This window comes from Chlorella variabilis (assembly GCF_000147415.1).
Source record: "Chlorella variabilis unplaced genomic scaffold CHLNCscaffold_5, whole genome shotgun sequence".
Taxonomy (NCBI): Eukaryota; Viridiplantae; Chlorophyta; class Trebouxiophyceae; order Chlorellales; family Chlorellaceae; genus Chlorella; species Chlorella variabilis.
Genome location: NW_005435083.1, coordinates 85,808 through 99,722, shown reverse-complemented (window position 1 = coordinate 99,722; position 13,915 = coordinate 85,808). Strand labels below are relative to the sequence as shown.

General features: G+C 61.3%; 3 protein-coding genes across 3 annotated transcripts; 2 read left to right on the top strand and 1 right to left on the bottom strand.

The window, feature by feature from the left end:
- Positions 1-200: 200 nt before the first annotated feature.
- On the top strand, positions 201-2,134 carry CHLNCDRAFT_142704 (hypothetical protein; the record flags this gene model as incomplete). The annotated part of the gene is made up of 9 exons (XM_005849657.1): positions 201-297; positions 521-584; positions 815-992; positions 1,076-1,175; positions 1,244-1,305; positions 1,390-1,456; positions 1,575-1,720; positions 1,796-1,900; positions 2,018-2,134. 9 exons carry the CDS (start codon positions 201-203, stop codon positions 2,132-2,134), a joined length of 936 nt encoding a protein of 311 aa, XP_005849719.1.
- A 149-nt stretch (positions 2,135-2,283) lies between these two features.
- CHLNCDRAFT_57175 (hypothetical protein) lies at positions 2,284-10,437 on the bottom strand. Its single transcript, XM_005849382.1, has 27 exons — positions 10,227-10,437; positions 9,646-10,115; positions 9,350-9,550; positions 9,232-9,245; positions 8,648-8,743; positions 8,410-8,551; positions 8,206-8,294; positions 7,908-8,037; positions 7,711-7,826; positions 7,362-7,570; positions 7,059-7,181; positions 6,840-6,932; positions 6,554-6,721; positions 5,870-6,223; positions 5,541-5,659; positions 5,224-5,383; positions 5,006-5,075; positions 4,815-4,881; positions 4,613-4,697; positions 4,338-4,505; positions 4,111-4,221; positions 3,877-4,023; positions 3,545-3,779; positions 3,161-3,437; positions 2,900-3,022; positions 2,636-2,777; positions 2,284-2,513 (listed from the first exon to the last, which is right to left on the bottom strand). The coding sequence occupies exons 10-27, from the start codon at positions 7,492-7,494 to the stop codon at positions 2,371-2,373; spliced, it is 2,718 nt and encodes a 905-aa protein (XP_005849444.1). The 5' UTR covers positions 7,495-7,570; positions 7,711-7,826; positions 7,908-8,037; positions 8,206-8,294; positions 8,410-8,551; positions 8,648-8,743; positions 9,232-9,245; positions 9,350-9,550; positions 9,646-10,115; positions 10,227-10,437; the 3' UTR covers positions 2,284-2,370.
- A 742-nt stretch (positions 10,438-11,179) lies between these two features.
- CHLNCDRAFT_17718 (hypothetical protein) lies at positions 11,180-11,329 on the top strand (the record flags this gene model as incomplete). The annotated part of the gene is made up of 1 exon (XM_005849656.1): positions 11,180-11,329. A coding segment is annotated over one exon (150 nt), but the record flags the coding sequence as incomplete, so codon positions are not given.
- Between the last annotated feature and the right edge of the window lie 2,586 nt (positions 11,330-13,915).

Sequence of the window (13,915 nt, the reverse complement as noted above, 5' to 3'; positions counted from 1 at the left end):
TTGTATGGTTGCCTCATGCTGGCGCCTCTTGTATGGTTGCGAGCTCCACCACACTGGCAGTCTGGACTGCCTGTGGAGGAAAGGATGAACGGCCCGTCAGACAATTGGCAAAGGTCTTGGGCTAGGGAACTGTTTTTTGTTCTCTTGGAGGCAGAGACGCTATTCTTAGAGACAACAAGACGCACATACTGCGTGCAGCCATGACCCTCTCACTGGCAGTCCGGGCCTTCGCGCTGGTGACCCTCGCAAACCTGCTGCTGCACCTGCCCGCGTCCTCAGGCAAGAATCCACGGTTGGGTGGGGTTGGCATGCAGAGAAGTGGACCACGTGCACGGGGCAGGTGTGGGGGCTGACGCATCGCCCCGCCCCAGCAGACCCAGCACAAGCCTGGCCTGTGTCTCCAATCGACACAAGCTTGCTAGAAAAGGCGGATAAAGGACTGGCAAGGCGCCGTGCAGCCTGCCCCAGCACAAGTCACTAATTCCCGCCCTTGCCCCCGCCTTCCCGCTCCCCCCTGCAGCCCGCCACCTGATGGACGAGGCTTCCGGTGATGATGGCTGGTTCAGCAACGGCCGAGCAACCTGGTACGAACACCCCCACACGGGTTCATGTGGGTACGGCAAGCTCGAGAGATACAAGTTTGGCCTCGATTCCGTCGCAGCACTTCCCGACATCTCTCCCTTCTTTGCCGGCTCCTGTGGAAGGTGCTTCCTTTTGAAATGTCGAGGCATTCAGGCCCGAAGGTGAGAGGTTGGTCTGCGGCCAGTTTGTTCGCCTGGCATTACTGCAGTGATCCCCAAGACCATGCCTGCAGCGCCGACGGCTCGGTCGATCTTAACCGCATGGACGCCTGCTACGATACCACGACCACGATCACGATTCAAATCCTGGACACTTGCCCATGCAAAGGCAATGAAAAATGGTGCTGTGGCGACGCCAACCTGCAGCACTTTGATCTCAGCGCTGGAGCTTTCTCACGCCTGGCTCCCCAGGTGGGGTTGTGGGTGGCCAGCTCTTGCTCGTGGCGATGCACCGGCCCCCTGCGAAACACAGGTCGCTGCTGCTGCTGCTGCAGGGCAAGGGCATCATCGGCCTGGCCTGGAAACCCGTGCCCTGCGAGGCCATCAACGGCACCGCCTCCCTCCAGGATTGGCAGGCGCTGCAGCAGGCCACAGGTGGGTTGCGGATGGGAAGTGCAGGTATTCGCTCCTCAGCTCCAAGGCAGCCGCCTGCTGGCATGCAGTGGATGGAGCGAGCCGCGACATCTTCCATGGCGGCGTGATAGGCGTTGGTTGGAGGAAGACGGTGCGCGCTGGGCTGCATTCCCTCCTGGTACTTTGCGCGGGCTGTGCATCCTGAGAAGACCCTCTGTCGCCTGGTCCCTGGCAGATTTACGGCGATGACAAGGCAGCCATGTATTCGTACGAGTCGAGCCTGGAGAGCCTGCCAGAGGGCGGTGCCGCCCTCTGTACTAGTGAGAACCGTGCTGGGCACTTGACTGGGTGATGATGTAGCGCGCCGCCATGCCCCTCGACTGATTGAGCCTGCCTGCTGCGCTGCCTCCTTTTCCATAGCCGTGGCTCGCTGGGGCGGCTTCGATTTCAATGCTGATGCTCGCGACACCACCGTCTTCAATGGCGCCTCTGCCGTGGAGTTCTGGGCGAAGAGCCCCAACGGCATTCCTGATGGATTTGTGTTCCGTGCGTCCGACATCTCACAGGTTGAAAGCAATGACCTGAGGCTGTTTCTATGCACCCAGCTGAGCAGGCTGTCCACTCATTTCCCCTGCCACCAGGGCGCTTGCAAAGAGTACCGCCTGGAGGAGGGTGCCACCCTGGACACCGCAAACGGCTGGACTCGCTTCTCCTTCCCAATCTCCGACTTTGAGTGCGGCCAAGGGGTGCGCACCGCTGCCTACCCCGCTGCCTACCTGGCTGCCTACTTTCATTCTTCTTTGTTTCATTCAATCATGCAATTTTTCATCACTCTTTTAGTTTGGACTTGCATTTGCTTGCAGATGTTGAACCGTATCCAGTGGGAGAACAAGAGCGAAAGCAAGCAATCGATCTGTGTGAAAGATGTGCGCATCATTGCCGAGGAAGCTTCAGCTGTGGCGGCAGCCGGGCGGCGCTGAGGCAGCCGGGCGGCGCTGAAATAAGTTCATGCTTCCGGTGCCCTTGCTGCCACGCCACCAGGCGTGCCTGATTCGCACCTATTCCATCTTCATTGTCATGATGCCATTCCATTTTATTACTTTTGCCAGCTTCCGCTTCTATTGCCAGCGCCACATTCCTTTCACATGCACATCTCACAACTCAAGAATGAGCATTCAGATCACTGAAATACAATACAAGTGACCACTCATCATCATCAAACTGCCGGCCGCAGCCTGCCACGCTCCAAGACCAGGTGGTGCATGTCAGTTGGCAGAGCAGCCCGCAGGGCATCCGCACTGGACGAGCTGGCGGTGAGCACCACCGACGCGCCTGCCTGCTTCAGCCGCCCCACCACCTCTGCAGCAAAGCAAGGGGATGGGGCGAGCGCACCGCACGCAATTCAAATAAAAGAGAAAAGTCAGGGAAGCAGCAATTGGCATCTCCCCTGCATGCACGCATGCCAGCAGAGCATGAATCACCTGGGAGACGGGGCACAGCCGTGAGGAAGCGGTCGGCATCATCGATGAGCACGAGGCGAGGCGCGTCTAGCAGCAGCAGGCGTGTAATGCCCAGACGCAGGCGGGCCATGATCGCCAAGTCCACGCGGCTTGCCTCGCCCACCTGCAGCCAGTCCGGGCAGGGCGTGCATGGGTCACGGTCCCTCTCCCCGCCAGCAGCACATGCGGTTCAGGCCTAGCAGTGTCCCTCCTGGCTGCTCTCTGTCCTGCGCTGCTGCAACTCGCCAGTGTCTGGTAGCCATCTGGCATCTGCGCCACGTCGGCATCCAGGCCCGTAACAGCTGCCGCCTCTTGGCAATCCACCACGCTGGGCAGGCAGGCCACAGAGCACCCGCACACCATGTTCTCCTGCTTGGGGGCGGCAGACGCAGGAGGGACATCTGTTGAGGACAGCACTTGCAGTCCCGCATGCCAAGCTGGGATGCAGGCAGGCGCACTGGTTGCACAGCACAGTGGTTTCCACTGCCCCCACGACACCCAACACACCTGCACTGTGGCGTAGAACACTGCCTCGATGCAGGACTGCGGAGACACGTAGCCCATGCACTGTTGCATGTCGTAGCGGTCCGTGGACGTGGTTTGGTAGGTCAGCCATGTGCCGGCCGTGGTCAGGAATTGAACGCTGCCGCCGCCCGCAATGATGTCCAAGTGCAGCAGGTGCAGCAGCGTCGAGCGCCCCGATGCTGGCGCACCCGTCACGAGCACCAATTCCCCAGCCGGCACATCCAGGTTGAATGCAAACAGGACGTTGCCGGGCCTGCCCCTGCGCCAGGAGCAGGCACGGGAGAAGAGGCGCACATGGAGCATGGGCAGGCTGTGGGAGGGGACACGCTGACACGCAACCCTCCCACACCAAACATGCCAACTCACTTGTAGCCGTAAATGACATCTCGGCACCGCACCCCGCCCGCCCAGCTTGCCGCCGTCAGCCGGCGAGTCCAGTTGGGCCAGGGCCCACTGCCGCCGGCATCGCCAAGGCCCTCGCCAGCCTCCTGCTGAGGCTGTCTGTTGGCATCCTCCCGCTCCAGTGCCTCCAGCACTGCAGCCTTGCCGCGGTTGGTGAGTTGTCCGCGCTTTTGCAGATCAATCACATGCTCAAGGCTCCCTGCAACGGTGGCAAGGGGAAATGGTACTTGCATGCATGCAAGCCACTATCCCGGAAATGCTGCTGGCAGCTCAGTGTCCACATCCATCCAGCGCACCATAGGAGGCATAGAAGCGCGCCACGCCCTCCGAAAGCGCAGTGTAACCTGACTCGACCACCGCCGTGTACCGCAGCATGGCGTACAGGGCACCCACGCTGAGGGTGCCGGCCAGGACGTGGGAACCGCCGATGTACATGAGGCCAACTGCATCCAGCAGTGGTGGCAAGCAGGAATGGAGCTGGCACGGCGGGACAAAAGCTGCAGCACTAACACCAGTGCTGCCCCACCTACCTGTGACACCGGCCGAGAACAGCGTTTCCAGGAAGAACTCGTGGCTGGCCACCCACATTGCCAGAACCATGGCTGCATGGAAGTAGGAGGCCGCCAGGTAGCCATACGAGTCTGCAGGGGCGGAGTCGGCGAAGTGATGGCACCTCTGGAAATCAGGGCAGAAGTAACAGACAGAGGAAAGATGCCCAGATTGTTGCATGTGCAACTCCAAGGCGGCAACCACTCACCGGCGAAGCTGCGCTGCAGGGCCATGGAGATGACCCCATGTATGGAGGAGAAGACGTCGTAGCTGAAGCCATACAGGCGGCCCAGCGCAGACCTTGCGATGCGGTGGCGGGCGCGGATGAACAGCGACACCAGGAACAGCTCGCCAACGCTGACCCACACCGCCGCGCCTGCAATGCGGCAGCGGTGGCAACAGCAAAAGTTGCTGGGCTTGTGGAAGATGCGGCGGGACAGCAGGAGGGAGGGGGGGGGGGGGGGGGCAGGGAGGATGTCTCACCAATCACGGCAGTAAAGCCCCAGCCCAGTGCTGGAGAGGCAAAAGAAGCCAGGAGCACCACGCCTGCGATGACCTGGGTCAGCCCCTGCAGGCCAATGAACACAGCAACAAAATGTTCGCCACTGGAGGGGGCCAAATAATCGCACCGAGGAATGAAGGGGGTGGGCGACCATCTGACGAACACAAACGGGACATGACCCACCTTGACCATCTTCTGCACCAGGAACCCCACCAGCACACGCAGGTTCATCATGTCCACTCCGCAGCGCCTGCAGGCAGGCCAAGCAGGTATTGGTGGGTGCGGGAGTATTGGGTGGCACATGTATTGGGTGGCACGTGTTGCAGCGCCCACAAGCGGGCTGCATGCTCATGCACGCCGCCTTGTCGTCTTACATGGCCAGTTCTGAGGCGGAGATGCGATCATAGAACGTCGAGTCTTGGAAGAGGACGTGCTGGAATAGACCTGAGGAGGTAACAGGAACAGAGGAGAGGTGGCTCCAGAAGTGCAGGCCAGGCGCAGGATAGTACATGCTGCCAATCTCAGGCAGGAGGGTTGCACAGCAGCTGCACCCTGCACCACAATATGAAAGTTGACTGCATGTGGGGCACACCTGTGTACAGCTGCTGCATGGCCTGGCGCAGATAGAGCTGCAGCGCCAGGCTGGACAGCCAGTTGGCGGTGACATACGCGATGCAGACCTTGGCCAGCAGCACAATCTTCTCCATGAAAGCCGGGCTGTCCCCGGCAAGAGCCAGGTTGAGGATGAGGCTCTGCAAGCGGTGGGTGGGGCAGAGGTGGGGCAGAAGGCGGCAAACTAATCTATGGGCAAGATGCAGCCAACAGAGATGCCACACCGTAGGGGAGCAAGGACTCATTAGTGATGCTAGATTGCAATGCACTCCCCAGATCCTGGGCGGCTGATGTTACCTGAACACGCAGCTGATACAAGTGCAGGCCAACCGAGGCGACAACCAGAACCGATGACAGGACCAGGAGGGGCCAGGCCGCCATCCCGATGCGGCACATGAAGTGGATGGTTTCGGCGCCTGCAGAATTGGACAGCCCGGCAGTCAGAGGTAGCCCATGCAGCGGGGCGACTGTGACATAGCGCAGCAAGGAAAACCCAGGGCATCACATGCGGGACTTGCAAGCCCAGCCAGCTTCATGGTGGCCAATGGCAGCATCTGCGACCAGCGAAGGCATCACTCAAACAGGCGGCCCCAGCCCGATATGGCCCTGGGGGTCACGCCACGCACTTGAGTAGCGCGAGGCGGGGCGGGCCATCTCCGAGAGCGGCTCCCTGGCAGGACCGTCCTCCTTGTCCTCCTCCCGGGCAGCCGCGTCTGCGGTGTACTCCTGAGGGTCAACCTCCCATGCCATTCCCAGCCGGTTCTCATCTGGAGACACCGCCGGCGCGGCACCCAAGAGCGTCTGCGCTAGCACAAACTGCACCTCGCTTCCAGTCGGGGGCAGGCCCCCGCCCCCACCCCCTTGCCACAATGCTGACATGGCATGCCGCACGCTGGAGGCCGGCGTGGCCTTGCCGCGCAGCGGACGCTCCCCAGGAGGCAGCAGCGCAGAGGACAGAAGCGGCTCCTCCAAGCCTGTACCTGCAGCAGGCAGCAGGCAGCGGTCAAGATTCTGAGAATGCATGCCATGCCCAGCAATGGCCGGCCGTGTGCAGCGGCACCTCAAGGAAACCAGCATGTATATGCAGCTGGGGCAACGTAGGGGCGGCCAGCAACAGGCAGCACCTGTGGAACGCTGGCTGCGGCCGCTCAGCTTGGCTGCAATAGCCCCGCCAAACGATGCCAGACGCCCAAGTGCGCCACCGCCATTGGGGGCACCCGAGCCCTCGCTGCCCATCGCAGCCTCCACGTCAGCCTCCGCAGCCCAGCTAGTTGATGACCCCGCTGCGGGGAGCGGAGACGGTAGCTGACCAGGAATTGGCTGCCTTGAAGGCTGCCGCAGCTGGTTTGCCTTGCCTTTGCCGGCAGGCGGCGGTGAGCCTGCTGGGTGCTCGGGATCCCACAGCCCGCCCTCGCCATCAACGAACTCCAGGTACTCTGAGGGGAAGGTGATGAGGCCCAGGGACAGGGTGTCCTCATCTGCAGAGGGAATGGCATGACAAGGGTGGGTCAGCGAGCTCAGAGGGCAGCACGTGGAAGCTAAATGGTCAGCGAAGCCTAGCAGGTGCGCACAAGCAGGAGCAGCATCGATGCTTGCCTGCTGGGATGTAGCCGGTGCGAGAGGCACGGTCGCGCTGCCGGTAGGGCAGACTGCGCATCCTTGCCTTCTTCTCAGTTACCCACCTCTCCACTGCAACCGGCACGGTGGTCGTCATTTGAAGGCGGTACCAACATGGAGCAGCATCCAAGATGCAGCGACCACCGCCAGCACCACCACTACCAGCAACCGAAATTCACACTGACAGCCACAACCCACCTGCCTCCACATCCAGCTCGTCCAGAGACAACCGGCCACCATACTGTGCCAGCTTGTCGTTCACCTCCTTCAGGGTGGATCCCCACAGCCCATCAAACCCGCCCTTGCGCCGCACCTCTGAGCCTGATGAACATGCGGCCAAAGCAGTTCAAGATGGCAGGCATGAGCAGCTTGCAAGCGCAAGGGGATTGGAGTAAATTGCTCGTGGGCAGCAGCACAGAAGGCACCATTAGGAAACGCGAAAGGAAACTAAGTTTTTTCAAGTGGAACCGATTGGCAGTTTTCATCAGTCTGGACACTCACCTGACAGCAGTCCGACATCAATCAGATGCGCGACCACAGCCCTATAAGCCACATCATCAGCGTGGACGGCGCGCAGAATCTGTGGGCCGGCCAGTCCAGTATGGCAGCAATCAGTAGCAACACGCAACAGCATGACAGCATGTCGTCACACCCACCTGATAGAGTGTGATGGGCTGCAACTTATTCCGCCTGTAGTATGCCCAGGTGTCCTGTACCGCAAAGGATGCACAAGCTGCAATGGGGCTCTTGCCGGGACCCTAAACCCTAAATGCTGATAAGTGATCCCCCCCCCCCCCGCTTGCGCACACCCTGCCACCCACACCACACGCAGTTACATGCCCATCCGCACTTCTCCCAGTTGGTAGCTCGCTCCGTGCCCTTTAAAATAGCGCAGGATGGTCCTGGCGACGTGCTTGGGGGACAGGATGGGCTGCGCCCCATCCAAGGTCCAGCACTCGGTGAAGTCTGCAGGGCGGGCATGAGAGGCATGCCAGGTGACCACCAAGTGCCTTCCTCGCATTCATCCTCGGCGACGTGGCCACCCACCAGACTTGAGGGCATGCGGTATGGAGCGGATGATGGAGTGCTTGGCATCATACAGCGCGTTGTCGGAGTAGAACAACGTGAGCGGGGCTCCAGGAGAGAGGCGCAGCAGCAGCACTTCATTGAGGCAGATCTGCAGACAGAGGCAGCAGATGCAGCAGCCTCGCAACAGCTATGTCGCATCCCAGGCTGACTGGAGCCGGGCTGTGCGTTGGCAGCGGCAACGTCATGTGCTGGCAGCCGTTCATAACACAGCCAACTGGGCATAGCAAGGACGCTGCAGTGGCACCCAGGCACCCACGTCGCGATGTATCCAGTAACTCTTAAGGCCTTCCTTGCTGAGGACCTCGACATCTTTGGGTTCCAGAATCAGGTGGCCCAGTTGCATGCCTGTAGAACAGCAATAGAGGCAGCAGCATCGCAATACGTGGTGCCTGAAACAGCAGGCGAGGGGCCGACCTGCCATAGCATGACTGTGAACGACCCAGACCTCCTGCCACCCCACCTGTAACCGTCTTGCGCAGCTCGGTTTCCTCCTCGGGTGTCAACCCAGCCTCCGCAATCAGGACGCAGTCGATGTCGAAATCGTCGGTGGCGGGCTCTGGGGTCCCATGCAGAATTTTGAGTATCTTGCGGGCGATACCACCCTGCACATCGCCAGCGCTGATAAATCGGTCATGCCAGCAGCTAGGCGGTGACACACTGTAGCAAGAGGCTAATGACATGTGGTGAGCAGCACACACCTTGATGCCCATGCCATAGCCCAGCTCCCCCGCCACAGCCGCGATGCCGCGGTCCACTTTGGCAATCTCCTCTAGATCGATTATCTCGCTGAGGATCTGAAAAGGAATTTGATACAGAAGGGCGGTTTCAGAACAAGCATGCACAAGCGTGTTGCCAATCCTTGCAAGCATATGTGTAGGCAGAGCACCAAGGACGTGCTGCGGCGCTGGGAACTTCACCTGCATCGGCTGTCGCACCAACGGATTGTGAATCACTGTCACTCCAGAGGGCTTGAACAAACGGCTGATGGGCCTGCATACTGGCAAGAGCCATTGTGATCTGGCGGGCAGCAACAGGGCAAGCAGCGACCTGGGGCCAGTGACCTGCTGTCCCTTGGCAGACGCTCACCAGGTAGTCAGCACCCAATAGATGAAGTACCCAGCTGCTGCCAGGAACACCGCTACTCCCAAGCCCAGCAGTATCTTCCGTCCCACCCCAGCGCCAGCGTCGACTGCGGTACACGGCTCGAGCAAAGAGCCTCCAGAGGTGCTGTGCATCGAAGAGGCTGGCGGCCAGGGCAGCGGCAGCCACATCACGCGCTGACTGTCTGAGCCGCAGCTGCATAGAACAGAGGAGCAGCGGCAGCAGTTGAACAAAGCTCCGCCAGCTCCCACAGTGCCTGCCAAGATGCTGCAGTCGGCGGGTGTGACTACTGTTTTGACCTTGCCTGTTGCGGGTAGTAAAGGGCGGGAAGAAAGCGTTGCAGTCGGCGGGTGCCAGAGTGGCCCTGTCGATGCACAGCCGCAGCTCGGCAAGGTGGGGCAGCGAGCTACCCCCAGCGTCGGGAAGACGGCATACTAGGCCCTGGCCCGGCGGCAGCGCGTCCCCCAGCGCTGCTGAGATGGCCCGCTTGATGGCGCCCACTGCAGGCACAGTGAAATAGGTCCAGATGTGTGAGGTGATGGGTGCAGTTGAATGGGGGTGCAGCTGAATGGGCACCGATTAGGTGTGCACTTACCTCGGTAGGGACGAGAGGCAGATGGCACAATGCCAGCGCCTGCCAGCACATCCGTCAAGTTCCTGATGCCCACTGCCACCCGCACCGCATCCAAAAGGTAGGTAGCGCTGTCGCTGCTGTAGCAGGTGCCGTGTGTGGCCCACTCTTCTTGCCAGATGCTGAGCGGTTGCCCGCCGCTGCTAGTGATGGGCTGCCCTGGCGTGATGTCAGGCCACATGTAGTTGAGCGAGGGCACTAATGCAGTGGGAACCAGGGCAGGCTCAGCGCCTGGGTGCCGAATGGCGCGGGTGCGCTTCCCGCCCGATGGCCCGCAGTACGTGGGGCCGTTCCCACTGCTAGGCCACAAGCCATGGATGGTCCACGAGCTGGCCACCCTGCCCTCTGCCATGGCACCGCCGTACTCTGCTGACAGCAGGGGATTGCCCTGGAGGCGGGCGGGCGGCCATTGCAGGGCGAGCACGAGGGCGTCCCTGCGCAGTGGCGGGAGAGTGGCGGGAGCGGCGGTGTTGAGGGCACGTTTCACTTCCGTTTGAAGATGCTTGCAGCAACGGGCACAGCCTCAAGACAGCTACTGCACTCACGCTCTGCCCTGGGTTGCGGGCGGCTGGTGCGGCACTGCAGCGCACAGGCAGAGGCAGCCCAGTAGCAGGGTTGCACCCCTGCAGGGTCGCCGCATTTGTAAGATGCTGATGTTAAGAGTTCAGAGCATTGCACGCGGGGTTGGGCTGCCAACGGGGTGTCCTAGGGTTTGACGTCAGCAAGGGGGAGGCGCGCCGACATGCTCAGGAGCCCTGTGTGTAATCGGCCCGGGATGGCCCTGACGTGTTTAGTTGGGTTTGTGCCCATGCATGCATATGCCCCGTCAGCGGCGCCGTCAGCGGCGCTCCACCCTGACACTCAACGGGTTTCGCGTACGAGGAGAGGGTCCAATGGGGGTGGCCGGCCTTTTTGCTTTCTTGCGCCGCAGGTGCGCATATCGTGGTCACGAAGCGCGCCATGTGCTTGTTGCCGGTGGCCATGTGCCGCTGCTGTCTGCCTTGGAGGGGGCTGGGATGGCTGATGGGCCAGCTTGGGGAGGAGAGGGCCCCAAAGGAAGCCTTGAGCATGAGTACAAGCCGCTGGGCGGGCGCCTCGCCCGCCCGCCTTTCGCCTCGCCCTCAGGTATCCCGAGATTGTGGAGCAGTGCGCACAACAGCCCAACGAGTTACATGAAGGAGCGACTCAGTGCGATAATCTCTACGTAAGAGCGCAGCACACCCTTGGAAGCAGTGCCTCTTGTGCACGCAACGCTGCAACATGCTTCATGTCCCTTGATTTTTCAATGCAGATCGATCTGAACCACATCATCCATGTGAGAAACCGCCGCATGCACTGCCGTGAGCCGCGGCAGCCGAGCCCTGGCGACGCCACGCTCGACTCTGCCTGCTGTTCGTCGCGCCGCGTGCGTGTGCGCCGCCTGATGCATGACGAGCCCCAAGATTGGTGCATGCCGTAGGCCTGCACCCACCCTTCCTGGCGAGCAGCACCGCATGCATCTCAAGAGGAGATGTTCTGCGAAATTGACCTGTACATTCACCGGCTCGTCGGCGTATTGCGTCCCACCCAGCTGCTGCTTGTGGCAATGGACGGCGTGGCCCCCGCAGCGAAGATGGCACAACAACGCGGCCGCCGCTTCTATGCTGCGCACCTGGAGCACCAGAAGCGAGAGATCGAGCGGCAGGCAAGCACGCCCTTACCTACAAACAAGATGCTTTCTTTCAGCCTGCCACCCCGTGAACCAGCCTGTCGGCACATGTGCAGGTGCGCCGCGAGATGGCGGCTGAGACGGGTGGTGCCGAGATTCCGCAGCTTCCGTCGTTCGATTCAAGTGTTATTACACCAGGTGCTATTGCACGTGGTGGTGTGGCGAGGTCTGGCCGGCATCCAAATGCCCATATCCTCCGCCTAATTCCTGTTTGTTGTCCCAACTTGTCCTTCCAGGCACGCCGTTCATGAAGGACCTCAGCCAGCATTTGCACCATTTTTTCCGCCAGAAGCTGGAATGCGATCCCGAGTGGCAGCACCTCACCGTGGGTGTAGCAGATGCTTGCGTGCTTGCCAGCTGATGGGCTACTTCTGCACATGGCATGCGGTGTGGGGGTTACAGCTACCGCTGCGCCATGACAGAGTGCAGTAGTGCGCCAAGCCGCCGTCACCCTTTGCCCAGCTGCACCTCGGCCTGCCGCCGCATGCTGGGCACTGCCTGCAGCTCATTTTCAGCGACAGCAGCGAGCCGGGCGAAGGGGAGCACAAGGTGATGCGGTTCATCCGCCAGCAGCGCACGCACCCGGACTACAACCCCAACACCCGCCACTGCGTCTACGGCCAGGATGCAGGTGTGAGGGGGCTGGGGCCAGAGGGCGGGCTGGCGCCTGGCCGCGCACCGCAGCAGATGGGTGCGCACCCGTTGCTCGTGCCCTTCTTAATTGCAGACCTGATTTTGCTGGGCCTTCTGACCCACGAGCCGCACTTTTGCATCCTGCGTGAGTCGGGCACGCTGGATGAGCTGCTGCGCGAGGAGGAGGAGGCGGGCGGTTGGGACGAGAGCATCGTGTGGAGCCTGGTAAGCTAGTTCACCAACTACAGAACCCAGGGGTACCACTGCCCTGCCCATCTTGCAATGCCTGTTGTGTGCCCGTGCCGGCGGCGCTGCAGGTGGGGCAGCAGCCTCTTGAGCTGCTGAACCTCCGTACTCTCAGAGATTTCCTGCTTTTTGAGTTTTGCGCGCATGGCAGTGAAGAGCATGCACAGCAGCAGGGGCGCGCAGTGGAGCAAAGGCCAGAGCAGCCGGCTGCCGCTGGTGAAGATTGCAGCACGGGGGAGCAACCGAGCGTGCAGGCCCGCGCGCAGCAGAGTGCCACGGCTGCCAACAGTAGCAGTGAGGCTGTCGCCAGCTGCTGCGATTTTGAGCGGATCGTGGATGATGTGGTGTTCATTTCCTTTCTGGCGGGAACTGATTTCGCTCCACATGTCCCCTCTGTGGAGATTTACGACCGCCCCAAGTCGGGGATGGAGGCGCTTTTTGACAAATACAAGGTGCTAACAAGAACCAAAAAGCCCTCTTTTTAGCCCGCATGCTGTACGTATTTGCAGGGCAAGAATGAAATGATGCGTGGGGCAGCATCAGACAAGTGCGCGTCCTGCGTCCCTGCCATCGCAGGAGCTGCAGGGCGGCAGCGGCGGCAAGCGCGGCGGCTACTTGACCAACAGCGGGAGGGTTGATGCGGAGAGGCTGTGCGCCCTATTTGCCAAGCTGGGGGCGAACGAGGAGCACACCTTTCAGCTGCGCGAGGTGACCAGGGTCTGGTGGTGGTGGGCATGCCACGGCGGCGCGGCGGTTGTTGGCACCTTTGCACAGAGCTTGCTACCTACGCACCAGGTGCTACCTACGCACAGGGTGCCTTTCTGGTGCTGAGTGCCTTGAAACTGTTTCACATGCAGCTGCGCAAGATGCGGGAGCAGCGACGCAAACTGCAGGATGGGCACCAGGAAGCTGAACATCCTGGTGTCAATTGGATGGGCGGTGGCGAGTGGGTCAGTGCTGGAGAGCTGGCGGAAGGGCAGAGCTTGGATGACGCCCTGGCCGTGGCGGGCATGGCCACTGGTGAGTGGTGCTGGCGAGACGGGGGGGACGGGGAACGGATGGAGATTGTGTTGCAGAACGACTCGTGTGCTGCTAGTGATGCAGCCTGCCTCCTTGCTGCCTGCACCCTTCCATTTGTCCTCACCACCCCGCAGGAGGCAACCCCGAGGTGTCCACAGCGATGCGGTATGCTCACGATGGGGCGCAGCTGCGGCGGGAGCTGCTGCGGCGGGTGAAGGCGCGCATGGATGACCGTGCGCAGGCGGGCATGGAGGCAGACCCGGTGAGGCTGCCTGGCTCCCGTTCCAATCCTGGCCTGATGCAGTGCAGCACTCTGACTGCGAGTACACTTCCCAGCACAGGTGCGGCTGTCAATGCCCGGCTACCGGGCACGCTACTACCGCAAGTGCTTTGCTGTTGGGGATGGGCATGTGGGGGGCCCTGAGCTGGAGAAGCTGGTGAGTAGATGACTTGGAGAGCATGACTCTGCTTCCTGGAATGTGGCATCGGAACGACGGCAACCCTTCCCCTGACTCGGCTTGCGGCTTGGTGGGTGGACTTTACGCCTCGCCCCGCAGGTGCGCGGCATCTGCAGGGACTACTGCCACGCGCTGGTGTGGGTGATGGCCTATTATGCACGTGGATCGC